At 43.1% G+C, this 27,868-nt stretch overlaps 2 protein-coding genes and 1 long non-coding RNA gene across 8 annotated transcripts in view; 1 reads left to right on the forward strand and 2 right to left on the reverse strand.

Annotated features, from left to right (window-relative positions):
• The window catches only part of UVSSA (UV stimulated scaffold protein A), a 53,582-nt gene extending 51,822 nt beyond the window's left edge, over window positions 1-1,760 (reverse strand). Inside the window, exons 1-2 of the mRNA XM_027699894.1 lie at window positions 1,537-1,760; window positions 968-1,298 (exon numbers count right to left, since the gene is read on the reverse strand). Of these exons, the coding sequence (XP_027555695.1) occupies window positions 968-1,298; window positions 1,537-1,634 (429 nt within the window). The 5' untranslated portion in view covers window positions 1,635-1,760. The remainder of the gene's footprint in view (window positions 1-967; window positions 1,299-1,536) is intronic.
• Window positions 1,761-10,225: 8,465 nt separating this feature from the next.
• On the forward strand, window positions 10,226-27,052 carry LOC113975650. The gene is made up of 3 exons (XR_003536868.1): window positions 10,226-10,336; window positions 15,384-15,386; window positions 27,040-27,052. It is a non-coding gene; the product is annotated as an uncharacterized LOC113975650 (long non-coding RNA).
• The window catches only part of MAEA (macrophage erythroblast attacher), a 50,890-nt gene continuing 42,788 nt past the window's right edge, over window positions 19,767-27,868 (reverse strand). For all 6 annotated transcript variants that reach the window (XM_027699869.1, XM_027699870.1, XM_027699867.1 and 3 more), the window contains 4 exons: window positions 25,459-25,567; window positions 22,217-22,350; window positions 21,392-21,587; window positions 19,767-21,004 (listed from right to left, as the gene is read on the reverse strand). In XM_027699869.1, coding sequence (XP_027555670.1) covers window positions 20,909-21,004; window positions 21,392-21,587; window positions 22,217-22,350; window positions 25,459-25,567 — 535 coding nt within the window. In that variant the 3' untranslated portion in view covers window positions 19,767-20,908. The remainder of the gene's footprint in view (window positions 21,005-21,391; window positions 21,588-22,216; window positions 22,351-25,458; window positions 25,568-27,868) is intronic.

Genomic DNA, 27,868 nt, shown 5'->3' on the forward strand with positions numbered 1-27,868 from the left:
TTGTTGTACACTTGTGTTCCATTGGGTAGAACTGTGTTATGTATTTAACCTCTCTTGTCTCAGTCTTGCATTTCTCCTTGCCACTGTCATTTAATTTTCTTTCTTTACTAAACAAGACAAAAAAGGAGAATCCCAAGACAATCATCTTTTGTGAGCAGATGCCAAAAACTGTATTAAAAAGCCAGCACAGTGCAGTAAGTAGGGAATATGATAAATTTAGTGTGGAACCAGAACAACAGAAATACATCATGTATCACAAAGGTTTTTTGATGTACTGTTAGGAACACTGAACATCTGTCTTTCTGAAGAGAAAGAAAATCAGTATGTTTATTGAAAGCCTGTTATTATCACAGACAGTGTGAATGCTAGAATAGCATACCCAATTTCATTTTTTGTGCAGCAGAAGACATACTAAAGCAGCAGAATGTTCCAAACACTAACTTGAAGACTCGAAGGGAGATCTAAAAGCAAGTTGTTACATACAAGAAATTTCTCTTTAATAAAACTTCTTGTATGGCACAGTAACACTAAAGCTGAGAGGGGTAAACACCCACACTTGCTGTCTCTGCTGCAGAGCAAAGGGAAGCTAGAACTGGACAGCTCAGTACAGAAATCAGGTTACTTTAAACTGGCAGAGAAAGTTTAAGGCACAACCATTATTCCCCTTCCAAAAAAGGGCTAAACCTTGGGGCTCCAGGCAGGATTCAGTGGGTGAAAGCAATACTTCCTACACCCTGAGAAAAGGTTGAGCCCAGCTCTGAGCACAAGCCTGGGGCTTGTGAAACTTTACAGTCTTGAAGGATGAACTGAAAAGGTTTGTTTTCCAAAGATGACGCTCAACAGGATGCCTCCTACAGGCAACGTCACTTCCAACTGCGTTTTCTTTTAGTATTTATCAGTTTCCTTGCTTTAAACATTTCCTAGCGATCATCACCTAAAAACACAGCGGAGTAACAGTGCAGAGTACCTTCTTATTCCGCTTTAGGAAGTGGTATCCCAGGGAAAGCTGCTTGTAAGCCTCCCCGTACTTCTCGTGCCAGTCCTGCACCGCCTTGATGGCCGCTTTCCTCAGCTTCTGCGCCACCTCCTTGGGCGGGGGAAGGGGCTGCTCGTGGTCTATGCCCACCGTGAGCTCCAGGAACTCCTGGAAGTTGGCGATGAGCAGCGTCCTGAAGTGGTGGGACCTGGCGAACAGCTCCTGCACCACCTGGAAGGCGGAGAAGCGCCTCTCGGCGTGCTCCTCCTGCAGCCGCGTCACCAGCAGGTGGAAGGCGTGGCTGATGTGCTCCTCCGACGACCTGGGCAGGGGGACAAGGAAGGAAAAGGAGCGGGAGTTACTTAACGAGAGGCTCAGCACAGAAAAACAGAAGTTCGCGGGTTTTTTAAATTTATTTTAAATTTTAAACCGGCAGTGTCTATGCTGGCAGCACCCAGCCCCCCACAGCGGGGCCCAGGGCGGCTCCTGGGGCGGCTCCGCGGCTGCCCGGCCCGGGCAGAGGCAGCGGGGCCCTGCTCGTTCCCTCCCTGCGGCCGTACTTGCAGATCTTCTTCAGCTCCTTCATCCTGCCCGGCTCCAGCCGCGGCTCCCCGGAGGTGGTGAGCTCCTCCACCAGCTCGGCCAGGCGCTGGTCCATGTCGGCCGGCAGCGAGGCAGCGAAGCTGCCGGGACACTCGCCCCGCCGGGTGGTACCTTCCTCAGCCCGGGGGAGCCCCGGCCGGGCTCCGGCAGCGCCCGCAGGCCCCGGCGCGTCTGGGCGGCGCCATGTTCGGCCCTCACGGGAGGCCCCACCCCTCAATGGCCCCGCCCATCAGGGACTGAGCTCCCGCCCCTCAGAGGAGGCCACGCCCCTCAATGAAACCCCGCCCCTCGGGGCTCCCCCCCCCGCCCCGCGGCGGGTGGTACCTTCCTCCATCCCCCCCTTTCCCGCCCCCCCTCCCGGCGCGTACCATCGCCCCGCCCACGTGACGTGCCGGCACCCGGAAGCGCCCACAGGGGAAGGGCGGGGGGAGCCCTTAAAGGAGCCGCGGCCGGGTTTGGGGGCTGGAGAGGGGATTTAACCCCTTGCTGTCCCCAAACCCCCGTTGCCATAGAATCATAAAACCACAAGATCACAGAATATGAGCTGGAAGGGACCCACAAGGGTCATCGAGCCCGACTCTTAGCCCTGCACAGGGCCATCCCCAAGAGTCACACCATGTGCCCGATGGAATGTTAAGGGTTGGAATGGACCTGAAATATCATCTCGTCCCAACCCCCTGCCGTGGGCAGCGACACCTCCCCCTAGACCAGGTTGCTCCAAGCCCCATCCAGCCTGTCCTTGGGCACTTCCCAGGATGGGGCATCCACAGTTTCTCTGGGCAACCTGTTCCAGTGCCTCACCACCCTCAAAGGGAAGAATTTCGTCCTAATATCTAATTTAAATTCCTCCTCTTTCAATTTGTACCCATTACTACTGTCCTATAACTGCAATTCCTGGTGAACAGTCCTTCTCCGGCTTCCCTGTAGCCCCTTCAGACACGGGAATGTTGTTCTGAGGTCTCCACACAACCTTCTCTTCTCCAGGCTGAACAGCTCCAAATTTCCCAGCCTGTCTCCACAAGGGACGTGCTCCAGTCCTGTTATTAATCTCGTGTCGTCCTCTGGACTTCCTCCAACAATTCCATGTACTTCTTGTACTGGGGACATGGCACCCTGTAACCGGCCCCCCCCACGTCCAAAAAGTGAATTTTCTTAGTAGCAGCCGCTATCCAGAGCCTGAAGGGTCCATACGGAGTTTTCACAATGAATGCCATTCTCACACGGGCTCCAAATACTGCATAAACGCAATTTGAGCTCCCTACCATGGATTCGTAGGATGCAGGTGCAAGGATATGGTGGAATGAGCAAATAAACAAGCACAGTCCAAATGTGTAGCCAAAACTACAGTGTTGTTTTTTTTTTTCTCAGTGCTTTGTGACGTTTGGCTTCAAGCAGTGTAAGCTATGGATGTTCTCTTTGGGAAGGAAAACTTCAGGGACTGGAGCATTTCTCTTGCAAGGAAAGACTGAGGGAGCTGGGCCTGTTCAGCCTTGAGAAGAGATGACTGAGAGGGGACCTCAGCAGTGTGCTCCATTTTGCAGGACTTGGAAATGGTGATGGCTTTATAAAACTGCAGGGGTGAGAGGAGCCCTAGCAAAATGGTTATTGAAGGATTAAACTGACCTAAACTTTAAAGGCGAGCTATGCCACTCTGTGTGGCTTTTACATGGAAATCCATCTAGAAATTTATATAAAATTTATATAATTTTATATTAAAAAAAGGTGGAAGGAAACACAATGGTGAAAAGAGTCCAGTTGTCCAGACTTTCGGGGGAGTGTCAGAGCATAACTGTGTTTATACATCACCTTCCACTTGAGAACCTCAGAGCACGTGATGATTGTTGCAGGTGAGCCATCGGCCTGTGGAGAGAGAAGCTGATGAAGGATCACAGCAATAAGCCAAGGTACTGAGGGTAGTGAGGGGGTGTTACCTACCTGGGTCACATCCCTAAAGCACAGCACATACTCTGCTGCAGTCAGGTCATGTGGCTGAGCAAAGCACTCCCTTGTCTTTTCCCACATGCAGGAAAGCATCTAGCATTTTCCTCTGCATGTGTCTGTGTTCCAAGGGCATGTTCCAAGGGCATGTCCCTGGCATGTGTCCTGCTGCCCAGGGGGTCACCTGTGGCGAGAGAGAGCTTAAAAGATTTGTCTGTGTCTCCCTTTGCACTATCCATACAGTGTGGTTCAGTTATTGGACTTCATGAGGCTGCCACTCTTGGCAGAACCTGACCTGTTTTCAGTTTTGGATGCTCAATTAGAAGTGTTCTGCAGACCTCCATCTCTGAAAGTGCTGCTTAAGCACTGGGAATAATCAAGACCTTGCAGGTGCCTGCTTTTAACATCCTAAAGAAGGGAGGCGTCTGAAATATCTGTTCCCATTTGAAAATGATGTCAGATAATTGAAAAGTATTTCCAAGAATCCACAGTTCAGGCATGTGTTGGAAGCAACATGTGTGAATTGGTGTTGCAGCTCTGTGTACTGGCTCCTGTGATTGGGAAAGACAGCACTGAGCACTTTTCACAAGAAATGAATTTGTATCTTCAACCAAATTTGCTGCAGTAAATGAATACACACATTTTGCAGTTGCTCTGTTATTTCTGATTCAATACATCAAACCAATGACAACTTGCTTTTCAATGATGTTTCTCCTTTCCCCACTGCCTTTCATCAAAGAAAATGGATTTCCATGTAAAATTCACACAGAGAATGGCACCATTCATCTCTAAAGTTTAGATCAGTTTACTCTTTCATTATTCCTTATTTGTTCTATTTCTCTCCTTAATTTGATTGAAAGTGCCTCAACAACTGCTTTCTGTTAGGGTATTACTTGCAGAAGTAGAATTGCTGTACTATCTGGAAACAGAATTTCAAAATGAGCCTCAAGCAACAGACTTACCATCTACAAAGGCACCGGTTTCATACCCTTGCATAATGTTTAAAGAAATCCCTGCAAGGAGCCATATGGTTTTGCAAAGAACCAGCTGATGAATGAATGCTGAGTTATGTAACTCATTCATGGTAGTCCCTTAGGCAAATACCAGCCAGAGCTAGGCTATTTATTTATTTATTTTAAAAAATCAAAGACAATTACGTAAAACAGTGTTTGCTCAAGTTGCTGAGTCCCTTTCCCCTTCTATTTTTTAACGAACATGGTAAATATCCACCATTCAAGTATTTCTGTACATTCTTCCTCTGGAGCAACGTGGTAAAAGGCTGAAGAGAACCAGAACACTGAAGAATTCATTCAGCTGCAAAAGTCACAACCCTCTGCACCTGCATAGATTTCCCCTGGCATGACTGTTCTGGGCTGTTCCATGGAGGGGAATGCAGGACTCTGTGGAGTACAGAGGCAAAACTGAACCTCCTACCCCCTCAGAGCCTCAGAGTTCAGTGTTACTGTGAGTTCACATCTGGTCTCAGCAAAGCCTGAGCCTGCAGCTTCATGGTGCACAGATTGTGCCAGGTTGCTGAATCAAGGAGTTGCATTTCTTACTTCTGTGCTGAGAGATCAGCGAGAGCAACACAGTTACACTTCATGGGTTCAAAGTGAATGATACCTTGCAGGAACAGAGATTCTTCCAGAAACGTTGTCCTGTCCACCACCTCTCCAGGATACTCAATGATTGACATGGAGGCATCGATGATGATCATGATTGGCAAGGAGGCATTTGCAGTGGGAATGTTCTCCTACAAGATATTTCCAGATGTGACCACTTGGTCCATCCAGAGGTCATCTCAAGTTTATCCAGTATTTTTGGCCAAATACACAGGCAGAAAAAGGTCCAGAATTTTGTCCATTGACACCAATGACTTGGGTCTGGCTTTTCTTACATTAAATAAGAACCATTTGTTCCGCCACAAATTTAAAAGGTCAAACTGATGGCTCTAGGAAGGATTGTTTCAGACTTTGAGCAATACTAAATTATCTGTTGTAGTCTTTTATAAAAGAAACATCTCAGTAGGAGACAGTTCCACCATTTCACTGTATGATTCTTTGCCAGGGCTTGTTTTCCAGCTTTGCAATAAAGGAGAATGTCAGTCAGAAAGAAACCTCCCCTGAACTTTTAAGATAGCTGTATTCAGCTTAATGATATGAAATTAAAAAGGAGGATTTCTTTTCCTGCCAAAATGGAACTTGGGCAAAAAAATAAAGCTTCCCTACAAATAATTTGGAGTTAAAATAACTTTGGTTTCAGGTCTGAAGATACAGAAACACGATAAACACTGACATTAAGTTGTCACTGAGTTTGTGCCAATTGGGCTGCAAAGAAAATGACCTCCTATGTGAGCTGAATAGATGCTGAACCATCGCTGTGAGTCGAGCAAAGGGGTGACAGATACTTGAAAGCTCTGAACTACCCCATAAGGGGTAAAGACTGTGTTTAAACAGATGTTCCCAAAGGAGAAATAGCCTATTCATTAAACCATCAATAATGCAAGGCCAAAGGTATTTGGTGACCTCCTCTAATTATGTAAAATAGTGGTGGTGACAACACTTCAGCTGCTGTGAGGTTTTGTAACTCTGCCATAGGAGAAGATGAATGAACGTGCTCTGTATGGTCTAGATCACTAATTAAATAATCACTTGTGAGTTGGATGGACCAGCAATAACTGTGGGAAAACCATCACAAATCAAGGAGAACCTTCCTACACGTAGCTTATATTCACGTCTAGAATAAGCTTTAAAAACGATCCTGCGGCAATTCCTGAAACTGCACGTCAATGTGAACACACCTGACTACTATCAATGAGGGTAAATTGCTTTTTCCTCCTTGGAAAGATCTATGCAGGCTTGAACTGGAATTTAATGAGCATTTTTCTGTGTTAGGCAATACATGTCTACATCACAAGTTAAGATTATGACATGAATGCACCCAGAGAAGACCAGAGCACACCCCACTGCACTGCAAGTGGGTGTCTCTGGGGGTCTGGGGGATGCCAGCTTGTAAGGCAGGACTCAGATCAGGTGGCTCAGAAAAGGAGGAGCTTGAAGCTTGTTGACATGTAGAAAAGGAGAGTGCAGAGGAAAAGAAGACCCCCAAGCTTCCAAAAGAGGGGATCCAGCCTCTGATGCTGAATCATACAATGACAGGAATGGCACTTTCACATTTATGCAAATATTGCTTTCTAACATTAAATGTTATCAGAGGTTTCTTGAACAACTTAAAGAGACTGGTTTGAGTGTCCCACTGACTCATTGATGGTACTGTTTTGGAGCTCTTTCTGCCTGATGGATGCCTAAGCTGCCCCATCCTCGGAAAGCCACAGCCTGTAATAGAACTGCGGTCGCTCAAGCTGGATTCTCCAAATGAGAGACTGCACAGAACTGTGGCTTCAGATACCCAAAGGAATTGCTTTTTAATTCTTTTCCCAAGGATGCGGAGAGAACTGCTCTGAAGCTGCTAAAAGCTGCAGTGCTGCCTCCAGTTACCTGGGAATGATGAAGTCCATTCCTGACATGAAACTGTTGTCGCCGCTTTCGAACCAGACGGGTGATGGGTCTACGTGTGCCACACAGCCATTGCACACCACTGCACAAACACTGTCTGATCTGTGGGTTTCCATTTCAGATTCCTCTGTCCTGTTCGTGCACCAAGCAGCTTGAACCCACAGTGACATTTCAATCACTCACTCACAGGAGCAAGTCCTCAGTCATCCATCTAAATCCACTGCATTCCCTCAGCACCAGGAGAGTGCCCAAAGGAGCCTGATCTCAGCCTTCAGGCCTGTTTGGTATTTCTGTCAGCTTTTATTAGCAGTGAACAAGAAAGCCACATGGATCAAAACAAGCTTTTCCAGGGTATTTCTTTTACTGTTATGGTAAAAGAACGCTTTGTCTCTATGAAGTGATTATTTATACAGGTCAGTTTTGCAGGCAAAAGGAAAGTCCCTGGCTTGAGAAGATTACAAGGTAGTTGGGACAAAAACAGAGTGCAAAGACCACAGTTTGAGAGAGATGGAAATATTGAAGTATAACTAAAAGGAAGAAGGAAGTGTCTTTAAAAGAAAAAGGTATCAAGTTTTGTGAAGTGTCTGTAGCCATTTATTTATGCTTTTAAGGAGGTGTGTTGCACTTCTGGGGCTCAATATGCAAATTGGAGCAGAATGGGAAAATATTTATTCATGTTTCACGTATTTGTGCCTCTTTGCATGCTCGCAGTTTCTGCAGCACGTGCGTCATGACAGTCCCACTGACCAACATACAGCTTGAGGAAAAGTAGCTGGAAAGCTGCCTGACGGAAAAGGACCTGGGAGTGCTGGTCAACAGCAGCTGAACATGAGCCAGTGTGTGTGCTCAGGTGGCCAAGAAAGCCAATGGAATCCTGGCCTGTATCAGAAGCAGTGTGGCCAGGGGGACAGGGCAGTGATTGTCTCCCTGTGCTGGGCACTGGTGAGGCCAAATCTCAAACCCCATGTTCAGTTTTGGGCCTCTCACTACGGGAAAGACATGGAGGTGCTGGGGTGTGTCCAGAGAAGGATAACTATGCTGGGGAAGAGTCTGGAGCACAAGTCTGATGAGGAGCAGCTCAGGGAGCTGGAGTTGTCAGCCAGGAGAAAAGGAGGCTCAGGAGAGACCTTATTTGTCTCTACAACTTCCTGACAGGAGGTTGTAGCCAGGTAGGGGTCAGCCTCTTCTCCCCGGTAACAAGTGACAGGACAAGAGGAAATGGCCTCAAGTCGTGTCATGGAAAGTTTAGATTGCATATTAGGAAAAATTTCTTCACAGAAAGAGTGACTAATCACTGGAATAGGCTGCCCAGGGAAGTGATGAAGTCACCATCCCTGGAAGTGTTCAGAAAACATATAGATGTGGCACGTGAGGACATGGTTTGTGAACATGGCAGTGATGGGTAAGTGGTTGGATTCAATGATCTTAGAGATCTTTTCCAAACTTAACAATTATTTCATATTGTGCACTATTAAGACTCCCAAAATGTTCCACAAACTTTCAGGCACTTGAACTTCAGTACAGCTTGGAAAAAGACTCATGGGTACAGTCAGCCCATACGAAGAATAGGTTGATTTTAAGAAGATCATGTGACAGTGTCCCAGAAGAGCTCAGTGCAGAATTTGGCGTGCTGACTCCATGCCCTGAGCTGCAGCTTCTCCAGCAACATATCCCTGCCCCAGTGTGACCTCAGCAGTGTTACTCATGCAGCCACCCCTGTTCTGTGTTTCAGCTTGTTCACGTGAGCGTTAAAAGGCCTTTTAAATGAATCATTGCTACTTTTCCTCTTTGAACAAGTCATAGTGGTAAAATTATATCAAATACTGAAAAAGCAGTGTGGTGAACGTGCCTCAGTAAACTGTACACGAAGGTTTCTTGACATCCTATTTAGGAGTGGCATAAAGATCACCCCTTTCAAGAGGGACAGCAGATGAAAAACCCAGCTTTTGCTCTCCTCATAATTTCCTCCAGAAAAAACCTGGGTCAGTTATTGATAATGCAGTAAAAAGTGGCGAGGGTGAGACTTTTTTCTGGCAGGATCTGTGTGAACTGTGACCTGCTGATACACATGAGCCTGCTCGGAGCAACCCCTTCAACAGCCTTGGATGTGGGTCTGCAGAGCTCTGAACATCCAGTTCTGCTCCAGGTTGTGAAACTTGAATTCTAGGGAAGTGTGGGGGGTTTTGAAATCTAAACACAACACTGGCAGTCAGTAGTTTCAAATGGACAAAAACTATATTTGTAGGGATAGTAGAGGAGACTGTGCTGCTGGCAGTGGTCCGAGCTGGGTGACTGTGACAGCCTTTGCTCAGCTGAAATCACAGAAAATACTCTGTCATTGCCTTTGCCACTGTGTTCCTACATGGCCACGAGAGGCACAGCCCCTGAGAGCCACAACGTCCTGATTGCTTAGGGGAAAACATTTCTAATTTTATTTAGGAATTATTTAATTTATTAAATAAAAAAAAAACACAAAAGAAAAACAAACAAAGAAACCCCCTAAAGTCTGTATTTTTTAGGAAAAAAATTGTATTACATTATTTAAGCTCACAGAGCTATCAGAAGAATAAAGCACTTTTTCAGATGAGCACATTTTCCCATGAGAGTAAAAATGAACTTCATAACGAAGTATAAAGTACTTTTAAGATGAGCCTATTTGCAGATAAGGATAAAAAGGAACATTATACAGCTCGGAACTCTGTCACCCTTTAGCAAAAACTGTGCCTAGCGAATTACAGGCACAAATTCTATTTGTTTTCCTCTACCGAAGCAGCCCGGTGTTAAACCAGGCGCTGGGGGACCACTGGAGACGGGGCTCTCTGAAGGAGAGGGGGGCTCCGGGGGTCGCGGGGCTGCCCTTGGCGCAGCCCCCAGCAGATGGCAATGCAGGAACACCTGTAGCCCGTCCAGCGAGGCGAGAGCTGGGGCTGACATCGCTGAGATCGCTGCTCCTTGGAAAACGCACCGCCTTAGAAATCCTGCTCGGTGTTTTTAGCGTTAAATACAAATCATTTTCACTATCAGCAAGTTGTTTACTTTTATTTTAGTTTTTTTTTTTTTAAAGTAGGATTTGGGCGTACGGGCTTGTAGCACTGACCTGTGGCATTGGGTTTGATGTCCCAGATCCAAAACCTTAGGGGTCACCTGTGAAAATCAGAATAATTTACATTCGAAAAGATTTCCAAGATCATGAAGTTCAGCTCTAAAACCAGCACTGACAAGGCCATCACTAAACCATGTCCCCAAGAGCCACATCTACATGTTCTTTAACTGTCTCCTGGGAGGGTGACTCCACCACTTCCCAGTCTGTTCCAGTGCTTCAGAACCCTTTCCATGAAGAAATTTCCCCTAATATCCAATCTAAACCTCCCCTGGTACAACTTGAAGCCATTTCCTCTCATCCTGTCACTTGTTACTTGGGAGAAGAGACCGACCCCACGTCCTGTCAGGGAGTTGTAGAGAGTGAGAAGGTCCCCCCTGAGCCTCCTTTTCTCCAAGAGATATCCAAGTGCCCAGGTGGGTTTCAGCACTCCAAGTCAGAAATTACAATTTGTGTATACACACACACACATACAAATATATAAATATTCATATGTCACATAAATTAAAATGTGTCGTTATATTTATCTGTATATATCCATACACACACACACACACACATATATAATGTCACTTAAGAACTCCACTCACACCACTGTCTCCCATATTCTCTTGTTGCATCTTCCATCTATGTGCAAGGCCACACTGTTTCCAGGCCAGGAATAAGTCTTTGAACAGATCAGAATCTTTACCTTGATCACAGTCTCCCAATAAAATAGGCAAAGAAGATATTTTACTTGAACAAAGCATTCCTGTGTATCACACCAAGGAAACTAATTTTAATGACAATTTAAAAGAGAACACATCCCTCTGAGAAAACACTGAAGGTTGAGGCATTTTCCAAGCAGAATGACTCACTGCTTTCCCTGTGCTTGTAGAGGAAAATGGATGTAGCAAAACTTTCAGAAAAATTTAGAGCATTAAGAGCATCTCCTGGCACACTTCGCCTTTTCTGCTGAACAAACACCCACCAAAAAACCACCTAAAACAAGTAAAACCCATCCCAAACCCAAAACAAAACCCAACAAATCCCCCTCCTTTCCAAACTCTAAAGCCAATAAACAAACCTCAATATGGAAGATATTTGAGCTTTTTAAGAAATTAATGAAAAAAGTTTGATTGCACCAAAAATGTGGCAAAAAAACTTCTTTCCCCCTCGTATCATAACTGAAAAACCTGCACCTGGCACAGAAGTGGCTCTTTCTTGAAAGGCCAGTGGTGGTGAACTGAAATCACAACTGAGTTGCCAAAACACTGCCCTGGGCACCATAAACAAGGGTTGGTTCAGGTGGCTCCAGAGGAAAAGATGGAAAGGCTGAGAGGTTCACTTACGTGTGTGTAAACACAGCGTAACTTTACTTCCTACAGGCAAGGATTCCAAGTTACCTGCAATCAATATGGTTTCTCTCATCTCCATATGCTTCTATCACTGCTTGGGCTCTGCTTCAAATGGTGCAATAAAAACCTTCAGGAAGGAAATGTGTATGATGCAAAAATACACTGTGTTGTCTCTTCAAAAGTATCACAGGCCTCGAACCACACAGGAATATTTTAGCATTGATCTCTGTTCTGCATTTACTTCTTAGAAAAGCAGCAGTTCTTCCTATTTCAGAACCACAAGCAAATTTCAAATATGTGTCTATTATATTGAATCAGTGTGGGAACAGCAGGGTTAAACAGTTCCAGAGCAATAACAAAAAGCATTGAGTAGTATAAGCTCTGTAAAATGTGTAAACAGACTGGTAAATACTAAAATAATACACACTTTACAAAGTTCTTTAAAAAATCCTTTACATATAGGAAGGATACAAGAACAAATAGGAGAAAATAAACACTTGCAATACCTTCTATTAGTAAAGATTTAAATAAGTTTTGATTATTGTGAGGCAACTTGTTCATAAAATAAAAATATCTTCAGGGAAAAATATCACATATGAAATGATTCCGAGTATAGCAGTGAAAAACACAAGAAACAAAAGATGAATTCAGACTGGAAACCAGGCACATATTTTACCAGTGAGGAAACAGATTCTCTGTCTCATGATGATGTTTTTCTGACAGATGTGCTCGAACCAAACAGCCCTGGATTGTAAATAGTTTTGAGACTCAACATCTAAAATCAGAACACTGGAGATCTATTGCCCCTGGCTCTTTTGGAAGGCACTTTTTACACAAAACAGAGATGGCAGGACATGAAAATCCTGGTGACTCAGACAGTAAATGTTAAAGCAGGAGCTCTGGCTACTTATGCAATGGAGTTGTCAGTGGACCCTAGAGAGGGGACAGCATAGAGGGAGAGTATTTTGCAAACAGAATTAAGAAAAAGGATATTATGGCTCTTTGAAGTGTCCTTGAAATAAAAGCAACTACTGTAAGATTTCAAGAATGTTCCCAATTTCAAGACTCAATTCCCTAAGGACAGATAAGCGTGATGGGAATGTTCCTGTGATGATGGGAGCAGCCCCTCTAAATGCCCTTAGCAGGGAAGGCTGCTTGGAGCAGATGAAGTTGTGAGGCTGCGTTTTTAATCTTTGGTATTTTAACAGAGCTGATCCATACTGGTAAATTTAATGGGATTTGCACAAAGCTGTAGAACATTCAAAAAACTGTTGCTCTGTGAGACTTTACATTTTGGCCTAGATGCTTTAGTATCACTTCACCTGATAGTGATCCTAGATGAGGGTGTTATTTTGCAATTATAGTTTTTAAATAGCCACCTGAAGGTTCAGTGACAGGTTCACTGCCCCAAAGGTTCTGCTTGGCTTCTTCAGCCAAGACAAAAATGGTACCAGCACTCTGATTTCTTTTAATGCTGTTCCTGGAAATACAAGGTGTGGAGGGAAAGAATTAAGACAAATACTTTATTCAGATCAAAATTTACTCCAGCATCACACCCTCAAACACAGAGATCAGAGGTGATGTTATTTATGGTTTCCCAATGCAAAGAAACCAGTCATTATCCTTTGCTAATGGGTTTAGAATAAGACAGGTATTTATGGATGCAGCAACTGCTAATCTTACTTCAATGAGGAATTCTTAATTTTACCTCCTCCTCAGAAGGCTTCAAACAGAGAGACAGGGAATAGGTTTTGGCCAAGGGTAGGATAATGTCTCTCTTAACAGGGCAGGTGACATTCTTTCCAATTACTATAACAATTAGGTGTGTCAAAGAAGGTCTGTTACTCACTGAAGGAGCAAAACAGCAATTCAGTTGTAGCTTCTGGGCTTTTCTCTGTACTTGGTAGTTAAATCAAATCATTAGCTCTCCTATAAAACCAGCACCCTGTTTATTCACTGTGTTTTTGGAGTAGAATAATGCAGCACTGAAGCTACAGAGCTGGCAATGGATATGACAGTGACATTCAAAGAAAACAGATGCCACAAAGCCTGGATCATCAGAGGGGATGTATATCTGAGATCAACGTTTACAAAGTGCTGCTGGGAAAAAAAAAGCCAACAGATTTGCATCAACAATATCAAATCTGATCTCTTCTTCACTGTCTGACCATCTAACAAGATGAGACTACACACTTCATCCCATTCCAGGGCTGTTCCTCCTGGAGCTGGCTGTGTCTCAGCTTCCCCACATGCAGGTTAGCAGTGTATAGCACCCTCTGCATGGGCAAGTTGCAAATGCTCTGAGGGCAAGATTCGATTAGAGACTCCAGAGACTCCAACGCCGTTTGGCTCAAGCCTCATGCTGACTCCAGAAAAGAGTCAGGAATAAGGCTGTAATAGTCCTGAAATAGGAATATGATGCTGGACTCAGTTGTGGGTTACCCTTCCCTCCGTAGCAGACATCCCCATACTGCTCAAGTGTCTCTGAAGCTCCCATAGGCAGCACGAACCACCCACAAGCTGCTTCTTTGCTCTCTCCAGCAGCCGCCCACAGAGATGCTCTCCTGCTGCATCCCTCACCCCCTGGCCTGAATTCCTCTCCATTTCCTATGGTGGAAGCCAGCCCTGTAAGCTGATGTTCCTTAAGGCCACAAAGAGGATCAAATAGTATGTTGAGCTCCTGTGCACAGATGAGCAGGACAATGAGACTCTTGAGTGTGCACAGTTTAAAATAGAAAATCATGGCACGATCCTTGTGGAGAAACAGCCTCTTCCCCCACACCACAGAGCAAAACAGCTCCTACCAAGGAATCACCCCATCTTCCAAAAGGAGGGGCAGCAACAAGCAGCCAGGGGTTCCAAACCTGCCTGTTTGGGCACCCTGAAGAACTTCCCACAGCTCTGGTCCTCGTTCTTCTGAGCGATTTGTCTTGTTGTGGTTTGCAAAGAAGGAAAAAGAAACTGTCTACTGATTTTATTATCTGTTTATTTCTTTTGGGGGAATTTGTCTTTGTGATCCTGCTTAATCTCTATGGGTGGGGAACAAAACATTTAAGGTAGTTAATGACCTTTTTGTCCTGAAGTGAATAGCCTTAATCATCTTTTCCTCCTCCTTCTTCCTTCTGGCTCTGTCAGGGAAAAGTCCTGGCTGGAAACCCAGATGATTTTCCTGGGAAAATCTGATCCTCTGCCCTGTGGGGTAGGTAAAACTATTTCCTTGAGAAATGCACAACATAAAAGTTAATCTTACAGGATAGGAAATAAGGTGAAAAGAGTAGGTACAGATGTAGGTTCCAGCACCTTGGGCGTTATCCCCAACTTAACCAGCTTTGGTTTTCCTCGTTAATTTGGGAAACAGAACAGCTCAGTGCTCCCTCTGCTCCAGCTGCAGTGCAAGAGAGACAACCTGAACCACGAGGACTGTGCTCCAGCTTCCAGCACAGCAGCACCAGGGCCCCCTGCAGCCCCAGCATAAGAAAGATGTGGACCTGCTGGAGCAAGTCCAGAGAAGAATCATGAACATGCTCTGAGGGCTGGGGCCCCTCTGCTCTGGGGGCAGACTGAGAGAGCTGTGGTTGTTCAGCCTGGAGAAAAGAAGGCTCTGGGGAGATCTTGGAGCCCTTTCCAGGACCTAAATGGAGCTACAAGAGAGCTGGAGAGGGACTGTTTACGTGGGCATGGAGTGATAGAACAAGGGGGGATGGCTTTAAACGGGGTTTAAAGGGCAGGTTTAGATTAGATATTAGGAAGAAATTCTTTACTTCTTCAGGTGGTGAGACACTGGAACAGATTGTAGCGTCCTGGCTGGCCCCACAGAGAAGCTGTGGGTGCCCCATCCCTGAAAGTGCTCAAGACCAGCCTGGATGTGACTCTGAGCAACCTGGTCTAGTGGAAGGTGTCTCTGCCCACGGCAGGGGGTTGGAATGAGATGATCTGCAAGGTCCCTTCCAAGCCCAATCACTTTTTGATTCTATGTGATACCATTCCCAGGTTGGATACTGGAACGGCTTCTTTCCATTAGATCTGAACAATTAACAATCCCAGGAGCCTGATCACTTGGTTTCTATAACTGGGCACAATGTTTTTCCCTTCCATGTTGCTGAGTTATTTCTGGTTCTCTCAGTGCATCTCCCGCTCCACGCCGCCCACCGATGTCACACGTTGCCGTCTTTATTAGGAGCAAGGTGCTGGGTGCAGTTTTGTAATCAAGTCTGGATCTCTATCACACAGTGCTTTCATGTTCATTTTTTCTTCTTATACTTGCACTTTAAAAAGCTGAAGGTATTTTAATCTCTTTGAAAGATAACTGGCTGATGGGATTTCTTAACTCTACCCTGCTGCTTGATCTCATTTTTACTGAGTCAAACCCAACAGCTTTTCTTGCTCAGCAGCCCTTCCTGTGTCTTGTTGTTCTGCTATTTCCTATTTTTCTTCTTGTGGTGCTACTTATGTGACAGCTGATTTCCTCTGGTTTAAGATAATTTTTACATGTCAATTTTTACAAGATAATTTTTACACGTTCACATAGCAGGTTTGTATGGTGGAATCTGAAATATCTTGTTCAAAACTGTGAGCTCCTCAGTGAAATCAACTCGTCCCCAGCGAGGAATGAGTATTAATTTAATTTTTGATATTAAGAACTTCCACGTACAGAGTCTTTAGCGCTTCAGTTCAAACTGAGGTCAGGACTAGATCTCTTTAGATGAGGGGTTTTTGCAGTGTCTAGATCAGATACACACTGAACTTCTCACAAAAGGTGGCTGTAATGTAGAACTATTTTGTGTTGGCTTTACACCTGTGCCAAAAACCTCTTCAGCCCTCACATCCAACAGTAACTAAACTGTAGCTTCTTCCTCCTTTGTGCTGGCCTTGATGGCAAATTTTCTTTCCCTGACTGTGTGCCAGAGATGTTTAATTCCACTTACAGAACCTACCTGGCTATAAGAAGATGTGTCAGTAAAGAGGTAAGAAGAGATTCTGCTGCCCAGCTCAGCCCATCTTAGATCTCTTCCTAAAACTAAGAGAAAGCTGAGCTGCTGAAAACTCCTTAGAGCCTAGCTAAGAGGGCCAGGTCTTTAAAAGAAATGATTAAATTAATAAAATGCTGCCTTTCAGCATGGCTGATGCATATTGCAGAACCAACCAGACACTGAATCTTTGGGAAAGCATAATGCCAGGGAAATCCAGGGGAAATCTCTGACCCACCCACAGATATCCCTCATCATCAATCAGAAACAAGGAATTACTATAGCATTCAGTGACTAGAAGAAACTACTGGCAGTTCATCTGTTCAAGGGTCAGACAAGATCAGACTTGATCAACTATCATGCTGATCTAGGCTGGGGTCTATTTGGTGCAAAACTTCAGAATACCTCATCATGGAACATAAACAAACAGGACAGAAGAGATTTAAATACTCATTTTCTTTTACTGAGTGACCTGTCTATCGTGCCACACTCACTGCACACTGCACAATGTCACAGTGTGGGTCTCAAAGCATCCTCGATAAGTGTTTGGTGCATCTCCCAACACACTCTGCTCAGGCTATCTGAAGCTGTAAAAAAAGAAAGTCAAAGTATCCCTTTTTTTTCTGAACAGTGGTCCATTAAGCATGTTCAAAGGCTTCCTTTTGGCATAATTCCAGCTGTAATTTTCTCATTCTTCCTCTCTCAAATAATCTTTTTTTTTTTTCCCCAAGAAGTAATTTTATTAATGAGCAGGAAAGGCCATGCTAACATTAAAAAAACCCAAACAAAACCATACCAGTCCATCAGTCTTTCAAGCTTCCTGCAAAATTTTTTGCCTGATTTTGGTATCAGCTCCACTGCTTCCTACCTACAAAGTGTTGTGACCTCAGCATCTTGAACCCTTCTCAGCCTGGAAGATAATGGAACACTTCAAGCTGAAACAGGTACAAAAGAGACCCATGGCACTGTGAACAGTGACCAGTATCTCTCCTTTCACAATACTGGGAAACATTCAGCATTCAGAGTAGGGGTTTGGACCACAACAAACAGAAGGAAAGGTTAAGGCAATTCTCACCCCCCATGTAATTGTGGAAATCACAGGAACCTGCCCTGACCACAAACGGGACAAAACTGTTGCCTTCAAACAGGAACACTGTAACCAAAATCCAGAGCCTCAAGTCTCATTTTGTTTAATTGCCTGGCAAGACTGAAAAAAACATTACAGTGAAGGATATTGTTCATTTCCGGGGGACCCCTGGTGGCCTAGTGGTTAGCGTGCAGGACTCTCACTGCTGCGACCCAGGTTCAAATCCAGCCAGTCCCCCGGGCAGATGGAGTCCGTTAGGCCTGTGAGGCCATCCATCTAAGAGAAGGTCACTCTAAACAAACCTACGTCCTGAGGACCTCACTGCCATTGTCCAAGCTTGCTTGGCCCCGGCAGATGAACCTTAGGATTAAAGGGTGGGCTCAGTTCAGCGCAGGCTGTGTCTCACCTAAAAAATCCATTGCGCAGGCTGGAAAGGTAAAAGACCTTTCCCCAGATCTTCGTTCGCGAAGACTGGCCATTATATATTATTATATTTATTGTTCATTTCCAGCTCAGCCAGACCTTGAGAGGAGACAGCCTTCACTTTACTAGTGAACCTCTACCATTTCAAATAACTTTATACTCACCCTGAGCCACCTGCTGCTCTTGGTTTGATGTCTGTGAGATGAGCTGTGAACTGACACCTCTGCTGGATCCTGAGCTCAAGGCTGCACAAAGCAGCCAGGGAATGCAAACCAGGGCTCCAGGCTGCACCAAAGCAATCCAGCCCCGCCACCATTTCTGACCCTTATACAGCTGGAAGGCTTCCAAACCCATGCCAGAGCAACCCTGGGAGCAGCCTGGCACAGTTCAGAGGGGCCAGGAAGGAGGTTACAGCTGTCTCAAACAGGCCTGTCTGCAGTCAGAGAAGGTTGTCTGACTGCAGATTTCTGAAGTGAGCAATCACAGCTCACAAACAGCTGAAGCTCCCCTACGCTCCTTCTGGAACACCTCCTTTCTAACACACCATCAGGGACTGAGTCCTCACGTTGGCACCTGGCCCTCTGGAATCACACCTCCCATAAATGGAGGCCCTCCTTGTAGGACAGCTGCTCTCCACTCCTCCCCTTCCCAGTTAGTTGGGGTTTTTTTGGGAATGTGGATTTTACCACCACTCTGCTCAGGCCACAGAAATCAAAAAGGGCTGAAATCTCAGGAAACCACAGCCCTAACCAGTACTTAGAGAAGCAAAAGCAACAACTTCCATGCCCTACAATTGCCATGCAGTTACCACACATTCCCTCAGGGTCAACAGAAATCTACTGCTTCTTTCCTGCTTTGGCCTTCATGCATTTCTGTAAAGCAGGGAGAAGCAAGGTTGCCATCCCCAAAGCTGACCTTGCCCTTCTGCAGGGAAGCTGCAAATGGTCTCCCAAAGAAATGCAGATACTGCTCCACCTGGGTTTGAGTAACACTGCTCCCCAGGGTGACACCTCCTCTCCTTATGAGTTTAGGATGCTCCAATTCTTGCCCCCTGAGAAAGGAAGAGACCAGTTACTGCTTAACTGATAGCAAATTATTCCAGTTCCTGATGTAAGTTGTCTCATTATCTGCTTCCACTTACTCTTGGCACATTGCTTTTGTTCCTAAGGAGTCATTAAATCTGTCACTTGAGAAAACACAGAGAGAAACAGACCCTTCCAGGAGGAAGTGCAGGAACACTGACCTGTGCCAAGCTGGCAGCTCTGCAGTGGTCCAGACATACCTTTCCTGAAGCATCAACAGTGATGCTTCCTGAAAATGGAACCTTTTCAGACCCCACCGCCTTTACAGTTCCAGTCAGTTTAGATGTATCTGTGATCTCTAAGTGTTGAACATGAACAGAAGCTGTGGTCCCTTGACTATGCTTTGTTAGCATTCTTTACAGCACTCAGTCACACACCAAAACCCACACCTACCATCACCCACAACATTTTATTAACAGAAAGGCTCTAGGACAGTAGCCAGCTTTCTGGGAAGAGACAGAAAAAACCCTAGAGTATACTGTTCATACATGAAAAGTTTAAACCAAAAATAGTTATTTGACTGAAATGCTTTGAAGAACATTTATGGTTATTGTATGGCCTTTTTTTGTTTGGTTGGTTGTTTGTGTTGTGTTTTTGTTTTGTTTTTTTACTCTTGCAGAACGCTGAAATTCAACACTTGGAAGTTGCACTCCTTTTAAGAGTAAGGAGAGATAATTTCTTGTACATTTAAACACAAAACAGCTTTCTAATTTTATATAATCAAGAAATGGAAAACAATTTTTATTAACATGTTTTACATTTACAATCTTTTATTAGCTAATCAACATCAACATGCAAAAATAAGCGCTAAATACAAACCTCTACAATATGGTTTTGTTTAAACTACAATGGTTTAATTCTTTTGAAAAGTTGTAAGGATGTGTTCTGCAGTTGTTAAAATTGAACTATTAGTTTCAGTAATGAATACTATTTAGACCCTAAAATTATGTAATCATCCTGCAAGGCATCTTCAGAAACTTCGCCCAACACTTAAGAATACCAGCTCATTGTCATGTGAGTACATTCTCAAAGCAAGAAATAAGGCAGTAGCACTAATGATTTCATATTGAACCCTATGCACATAACTAATAACTTTAGAAGGACTTTAACACTATGGTAGACTGGAAAAAGAACATTTAAACAAGCATTGGATTTTGCCTGAAATGTTCTCAGTTCCTCTTGATACTTATGCAACCTCCTTAAAATATTTGGGTTTGGAAAAAGACTTCATACTCCTTCAAACCAGTCCCTAGTTGATCCTCCAGAGAAGCCAGTCTTGTGTCAAAGACATCAAAAATATCTTCCCATGGAAATAAGTTACATCATTCATGTTCAGGATTACTTCACGAGAGGATCATAAAGAAGGCAAAGAGGAGCTTAAAGGAGAACATGTTGGTAGTACTGAGATCTTTGATAACAAAAGGGTCTTGGACAATTGTGAAAAAGAGGGAAGAAAAATGGATTTAATTTCAAATCTGTTGTAACTTTTCCCCCAGTGCAAGTGTCCATCTTTAAAGAAAGTTATCCTTTAAAAGATGAAAGTACTTTTGAGAAGAGTCCAATTTTTGACCTTATGTTACAAAACCTTAACAATCAAAATTTGTTTGTTTTTTTTTTAATTCAAGTACAAACTTAAGTCATAATTCCTCTCTTCTTCTTTTTTTTCTTTCTTTCTTTTTTTTTTTTTTAACTTTTTAAAGAGTGTTTATTGTTGCTCATTGATCTTTGGTCGCAAGAAACAACAATGCCACCGACAGGTCTGCTCCCCAAGGTGGCAGGTTTTGCTTCTTTGCCACACATTAAGGCCCCCCCCTTTACAGGGTATGCCAAGATACACTGTGTCAAAATTCCAGCGGCACTTCATCGTGTGTTTTACGGGCCTACATGATGTAGACTTTCTCAGCTTGTGAGAAGTTGAAGACTTCTTTGGTTCTTGGGCAAATTACTTTGTCATCTTGACGAATAGAAAGCAGAGACTGAAAAAGAGTGAAACCAGAAGATAATATTCACAATAGTAACTCATAGCATTATTGTACTGTTTAGGAAATAAACTTCCTTTAATTTAAAAAAATGTTGTGGTCTGCGGTCAAAGTATCTTTGCCCCAAAAAGTTACTTATTCTACATTATCGTTCTCCAGAGGGAAAGATTTCCAATGCCATCTGATTTCATGTTATAAATTCATATAGTCAGAAATCAGCTTCTTTAAGACCAATTTAAGCAGCTAAACAGACAGTCCTTAAGAAATTACCACAAGAAGTATTTTCCCAGCTTCCTGACAGTTACAAGCTCCTATTTTGACCTAGAAAATTGTTATAACCACTGCTATTTTAGACCTCAGTAAGTCATCGATTCCAACACTTACATTGTATCCATAGACATATCCATTTGGTAACATCATAGGAGGATTATTTTCGTTCATTACATCGCCCGAAATCTTGCAGACTAGTCGGGAGTTGGCACAATGTGCCATAGGCAGAGGCTGAGCCAGCTTGTTCAGGGATTTGCTACACACAGGGCAGTCGGGGTTTTTTGAGCTCCCATCCTCTTTATAACACTGTCTGTTAGCAGCAAGTTAGGGAACAGTTGCCAGAATGGAAAGACAATTAGTTTCCCAATGTATGTCATCGAAAGATCATCAGCTGTGCCAATGGAGCCCGGGTCACAGGATGCACAGGGCCATTTAACTCGAGTTAAATGTGTCCATATAAGAGTGGAGGGTTTGCTTTGTTTCAAGGAACATGAGCACCCCAGCAGCACCAGTCCTTCTCCAATACACCATAGTGTGCAGCAAACCCAACAAAGTTTCAAAAGATGCAGGATATATTTGAATATTCACATAAAACCAGGCCAGTAAATTTGTGTGTAAGTGCATAAAACCAGTAATTGTGACCCAGCTCACTAACTTTTCCAGGTATGTTCACCAATTAAGGCCCATGCAAAGACAGTCTAGTACCCAAACACAACATAGATTTGACCTTGAAATTTTTGTTTGGGTGTGCCTTTTTTTAATAAACCATTAACATCTCCCCTTAATTTAAGAGACCAATTTATACTCCATTTAAACAACTAATGAGCAAAATTATGTGTCACATTTCTTATTTGAGCTGTCTGAAAATCATCCATAGAACAGAACAATCCCAAAAGGCTTTTTTTCCCACTCGCCAGTAGTATCTGCATTAAAGGATACGGTGTTTTTATAGCTGAAAGGCCTGCCTGGAGTGTTATAGTAAAAACAGAATTGTTTCCCAGCTGATGTAGTCTGTAGTTATCATATCTAAACTGTTGGATCAGCATTCTCCATCGAGCAGGGTCCAAGAGATCCTGTTGAAAAACAACACAACTATAAGTTGTTTTCAATCTAATTGTCCCAGGGGGGAAGGGGGGCAAAAGCCTGGGAGTGACAAATTGTGCAAAACTCACTAGACCAAACCCACCAGAAAGCAGAAGTGTACATATTAATGCACAGAGTGGATGTACTTGTTTAGAAAGTACCTTTTAACACCACTTTAGTAAATCAAGTATGACTTAGAATAGCTGGTGCAATATTCCATCTCCATCGTCTACCAAATGTTCTAATTAAGGTATGTAAATCCTGGTAAGGTTACTTCCTGCTTTTAGTTCCCTAGAATGCTGGACTAAGGAAGCAACATTAGTACTGTGTGGAAACGTTCCACATATATATATAAGGTCTACAGAATTTCATAACAGGATTTCAATTTGAAGAGCTGGCACAGCTCCAGGTTAGAGAAAGCTTACATAAGTGCGCATTTAAAGGCAAAATTCTTTAATGCTGGTTACCTAAAAGACAGGGAACAGTAGTTAAAGGGATGTTTTTCTTTCATAGAAATGAAAACTAAACCCACAGGTCAAGAATATATTGAACCCTAAAAGTAATGCTCTGAGAGACTCATGTAAGAAGTGAAGACCCTTTGAAAATATACTTGTTATCTTCATAGGCAAAGACCTAAATTATTCTGCTACCACCCCTTCCCCTTTGCACTCATAACCTGCATTTTGGTCATGAGAAGTGGCAATGTTTATTTACCTTTACATAGTATTTATCATACAGATCATTGTATATATATATATATGTTACAATATATTATATTTATCATATTGCCATTTGTGCGTGCTACACTTTGAGACAACTACACGAAACAACCTGGGGAGACCTTCCAGCACCTTCCAGTCCCTAAAGGGGCTACAAGAGATCTGGAGAGGGACTTTTGACAAGGGCATGGAGTGACATGACAAGGGGGAATGGCTCTAAACTAAAAGAGAGCAGGTTAGATGAGATGATATTAGGAAGAAATTCTTTACTTGAGGGTGCTGAGGCACTGGACCAGGCTGCCCAGGGAAGTTGTGGATGCCCCATCCCTGTGCTGGGCACTGGTGAGGCTGCACCTTGAACCCTGTGTGCAGTTTTGGGCCCCTCACTTCAAGAAGAACATTGAGGTGCTGGAGAGTGTCCAGAGAAGGGCAACGAAGCTGGGGAAGGGTCTGGAGCACAAGTCCTATGAGGAGAGGCTGAGGGAGCTGGGGGTGTTCAGCCTGGAGAAAGGGAGGCTCAGGGGAGACCTCACTCTCTGCAACTCCCTGACAGGAGGCTGTAGCCAGGTGTGTGGTGGGGTCGGTCTTTTCCTCCAGATAACAAGTGACAGGGTGAGAGAAAACAGCCTCAAGTTGCACCAGGAGAGATTTAGGTTAGATATTAGGAAAAAATTCTTCACTTAAAGGCTTGTCAAGCATTGAAACAGGCTGCCCAGGGTACTGGTGAAGTCACCATCCCTGGAAGTGTTCAGAAAACATGTGGATATGGCAGCTGAGGATGAGGTTTAGTGATGGTGCTGGGTTGATGGTTGGACTCGATGATCTCAGAGGACTTTTCCAACCTTAACAATTCAGTTATTCTAATGTTCAAGGCCAGGCTGTACTGGACTCTGAGAAATCTGGTCTAGTGGAAGCCACAGCTACATAAGCTTCTTCAAAGGGTATCAAAAGAACACAGCTTGTTTTGCCACAACATTAAATGCTTTCCTTTTAAGGAGGAAAGAGGATAGTAAGCTGGAGAGAGCTGTATTCACTGGTTATAGAAGATGCTTCTTCCCTTGGATTAATAAAAATCAGTTAATTAGAGATCTGATCTGACCAACTTTTTCACAGATTTAAAAGTAACTTACTTAAAGCCATTTTAAGAAGCCATTTATGCACTGAATTCCTAATCAGCATACTAAAGGTGCTTCCAAACAAACATGCACTCTGTGATTCTGTTAGTCTAGGTAATTATTAAAGAATCTAAAACATAACTTCCATAAACTAAGTCAGATCCATAAGTAGTAGGGAATTTCTTGTAATTGTATGGCTGAATGTGAAACAACCTCAGCTTTTCTCTTCTCTCTCCCTCATCGAAACATTTCACCCGAACAAGCCCTCAGAACAAAATACAAGATTTTTATTTCCTGCCTATTTCTTCCTAGCTACTAAAACAACGATAAGCTCTTACATCCAGTCTTCTAACACACTGATCATTTATGCTTATAACTCACATCAAATGTATAATGCAAAATACCAGGATCCTTCTAGGACTCTGGGAATAATGAAGAAATTAATGTTAATTCAGTGGGTTGTTGGTTCCAGAAGTTTTTTTTGTGTGTTTTGTTAAACCATTAATTTCATCATCAACTGTTTAAAAAACATGTTTATACTGGCACTGCCACATACTGGCTTGGCTTTTCATGGAATTCTTGTCTTGCTCTGCCAGCTCAACTCTTCTCTACCTTCTGCCTCCAGAACCAAGTTAACAAGAAGCTAATTAGAGATGACCACAGAACTCAGTCTGTAGAAACAGTATCTACTTATGAATTTTGCTTGATTCAAATTTAGATGCAGCTATTACCACTAATATCTGCATTAATTTGCATAATCCAAATAAATGAACATTTATTTTAAGGATCAAAAATAGTGCTTTCAGATCACTGAAATCATCTTTCTTCAGCCCAACCACTGCAACAACAGTAATGTGAGAAGCAGAATTAAGAATTGCTGCCAGTGTATTAAGGCCACAGTCTCATATATTGAGCAAAACTGTCTCTTTTTTTAAGTTTGTTCTTCCCCATCTTCTGTATCTTGCTGTTTATTTATATATTGTGCTTCCAGCCCCACAGATCTTTAGTGCTGGGTTTGTGGTAAGCCCAGCTCAGTGTGAATCTGTGTTACTATTAAAATTCAACTGCAACAACACATCCCAACTGGATTAATGTACAGGCAAGGACTGGCTATTGAAATGGAGAATGATTACAAAGGTGGGTTTTAGAAAGTAAAATTAGAACCACACTTATCTTATTATCAATGCATTTTCCTGTAACGAAAAAAACTGCAACATCTGTTTTATTAGTCTGTTGTACCCCTGCATTTCAAGCAGGACGTTACCTTATAGGGCGAGATGTGAGTGTCTGAAGGAAAGGCCAACATTCCCATCACTTGTCGAACCTCATCCAGCTGACTTCCCTCAGCCTGACTGAAATGCTTTCTTGCATGTCTGAAATACAGAATTGATACTTCATTAGACAGCCTTGTTTCCAAACCAAGTAGGTTTACATAATTATGTAAGATTTCAGAGAGAAACCTCTAGAGCTCCAAAAGGTGATGGATGCATTTAAAGGGCTTGAAAAAAACACATCCTGCAAATGGCAATGCAAGTATGACTTGAAGAATTAGCATTTTTAGACTGTAATTTCTTAGAAACCAGAATTTCTTACAGTAGCATGAAGTCTTACCTCACCTACAACTAGAACTGATCCATGATCATTAGAAGAAATGCCTCTTGTCATGCAGGCTCAGTGTACCACTCAGTGTATTCTTTGCCATACACTCACAAGTGAGATAAATGCAATCTGAAAATCAGCTATTCCAGAACCATAACACATCAAGAGTGTTCAAAAATCTGCCTTGTTTATAAGTGACATTTAGGACAATGCTTACTTTTGAATAAATGATTTTTTTTTGAGGGGGGGGCATAGGCTAGGAGGCAATATCACTTTCTGTGCAGACTACAAGAAATTGTAGAACAATGTAATAGAAAACACCTTGTTAAGAGCAAATTTTTTTTTTTTTGCCAAGGCAATAAAAAAAAAGTAGAACTTTAGTACAAGATTTTGTACTTTAACACATACTGATTTTAAGAGATAAACACAAAGTTGAAAACTTGGATATTTTAAAGAAGTGACAGAATTACCATAAAGATATTGAAATGAAAATTACAAACTTTAATATTTTTCAGGAAATAGTAAGAAACCACAAAATTATTACCAGATTATAAGGATATTCAACTACTTTAAAACCTTGTACGAAAGTCTACCCAAGATCATTAATTCTCAAGTTGGAGTGTAAGTGAGCAGGAAAACCCTCCAGCTTTCAAACTGGATGGTTAGTTCAGCATTTCTGCTAAAAGCTCCTGTTTTCAGTGGTGCACAGATGCAGCACAGGAGACTGGGTATGGCATCAGCATCATATTGAATTTCTGGCATTGCATAAGTGTAGGAAAGTTTTCCCCGTGCTGTGTGTTCTGCACAGTTTGTATTACGGGGAAGATACCAAGTCATCTCTCAAGTGCTCTGCTAAGTGTGTGCTCGTTTTTAACTTTCAAAGAATCTTGTCAAAATCTATTTAAAGTTACGAATTTCTTTTAGGAATAGGCAGTATTTTCAAATTGCCCATTTCATGGCTTGAATTAAGAAAAAATAGGTAAATTTTATTTCTTTTCAATTCTGAATTCCACTGACTACTTCATTGAGGTCATCAATACCATGAGAACAGTCTCTTTAGCAGTGTTTCAGTACTCCCACTTCCTCTCCCACCCAAACCAGGAAGCAATGGAAGTTATGTAGGACAGACTGTTTCCACCCAGTTTCCTATTTTGGGTGAGTAATTCAGGAATGTAAATATTGTTCCCCAGGTGATGACTTATGAGAGCAGAAGCCCAAAACCCGTGGCCTGAGAGAAGAGACTCAGCAGCCTGGACACACTGGAAGAAAGGTAAAATAATGGTGCAGAGCTGCAGATGAAAGCAAGAGCAGTTTACAACACAGACTAGGCAAAGCAAAAATTCAGACCTACCAGTTAAGCTAAATTACTCTGTCTGACAATTTACTTTCACAGGCAGCAGGTGAACATGTTTGCAGGAAGACTCTGAGCTGTGACAGGCAAACTCTGGCCACACTCACTGTGTGTGTTCAAGAGGAGCCAGAATTAACATGTTTGTGTGTGTACAATACACAATCACTGTACATTTGCTTGCTGTTCAAATTGGAAGCATTCAGCAATCTAGAACTTCCATCACTTGCAAATACTGAACACACTGGGATGTGGTGGCCATTTGGGTTTAGCTAGAATGAATTAAGTTTTCTGAAGTGACCTTCTGTTAGTCTTCATCTCCCGACTCTCCCTTCCTCCTGTGTTCTTTAAAAAAACCCAGGAAGTTTTCCCACAAGGCCTGCACGCTAATGGCTGAACTTCATCTGCTGGGAGCCAACACAGAGAAAATAAAATGAAGCAAGATACCCTTTAAAGGAGAAGCCAGTTCATTAATTCATAGCATTCAAGTCTTTTTTACATTGGGAAGCAAGAAACAGTACTTTGAGTTACTTGTGAATGCACAACATTTAAATAGCACCTTATTTGTCCTCATGCCATTATTCACTCCTTCCCTTGTCATTCAGCTATTCCCATCTCCGTGCAAGTTTCTTTATGCTCTTGGAGGTGTATGTGAGCCTTACAATGCTTCTTTGCAATGTTTTTATTACAATTAGCACCCACTAGTCAGTATAGTTAGGGCAGGGGG

Source organism: Neopelma chrysocephalum, unplaced genomic scaffold, assembly GCF_003984885.1.
Source record: "Neopelma chrysocephalum unplaced genomic scaffold, ASM398488v2 Primary Assembly neopelma1_142, whole genome shotgun sequence".
NCBI classification, from domain to species: Eukaryota; Metazoa; Chordata; class Aves; order Passeriformes; family Pipridae; genus Neopelma; species Neopelma chrysocephalum.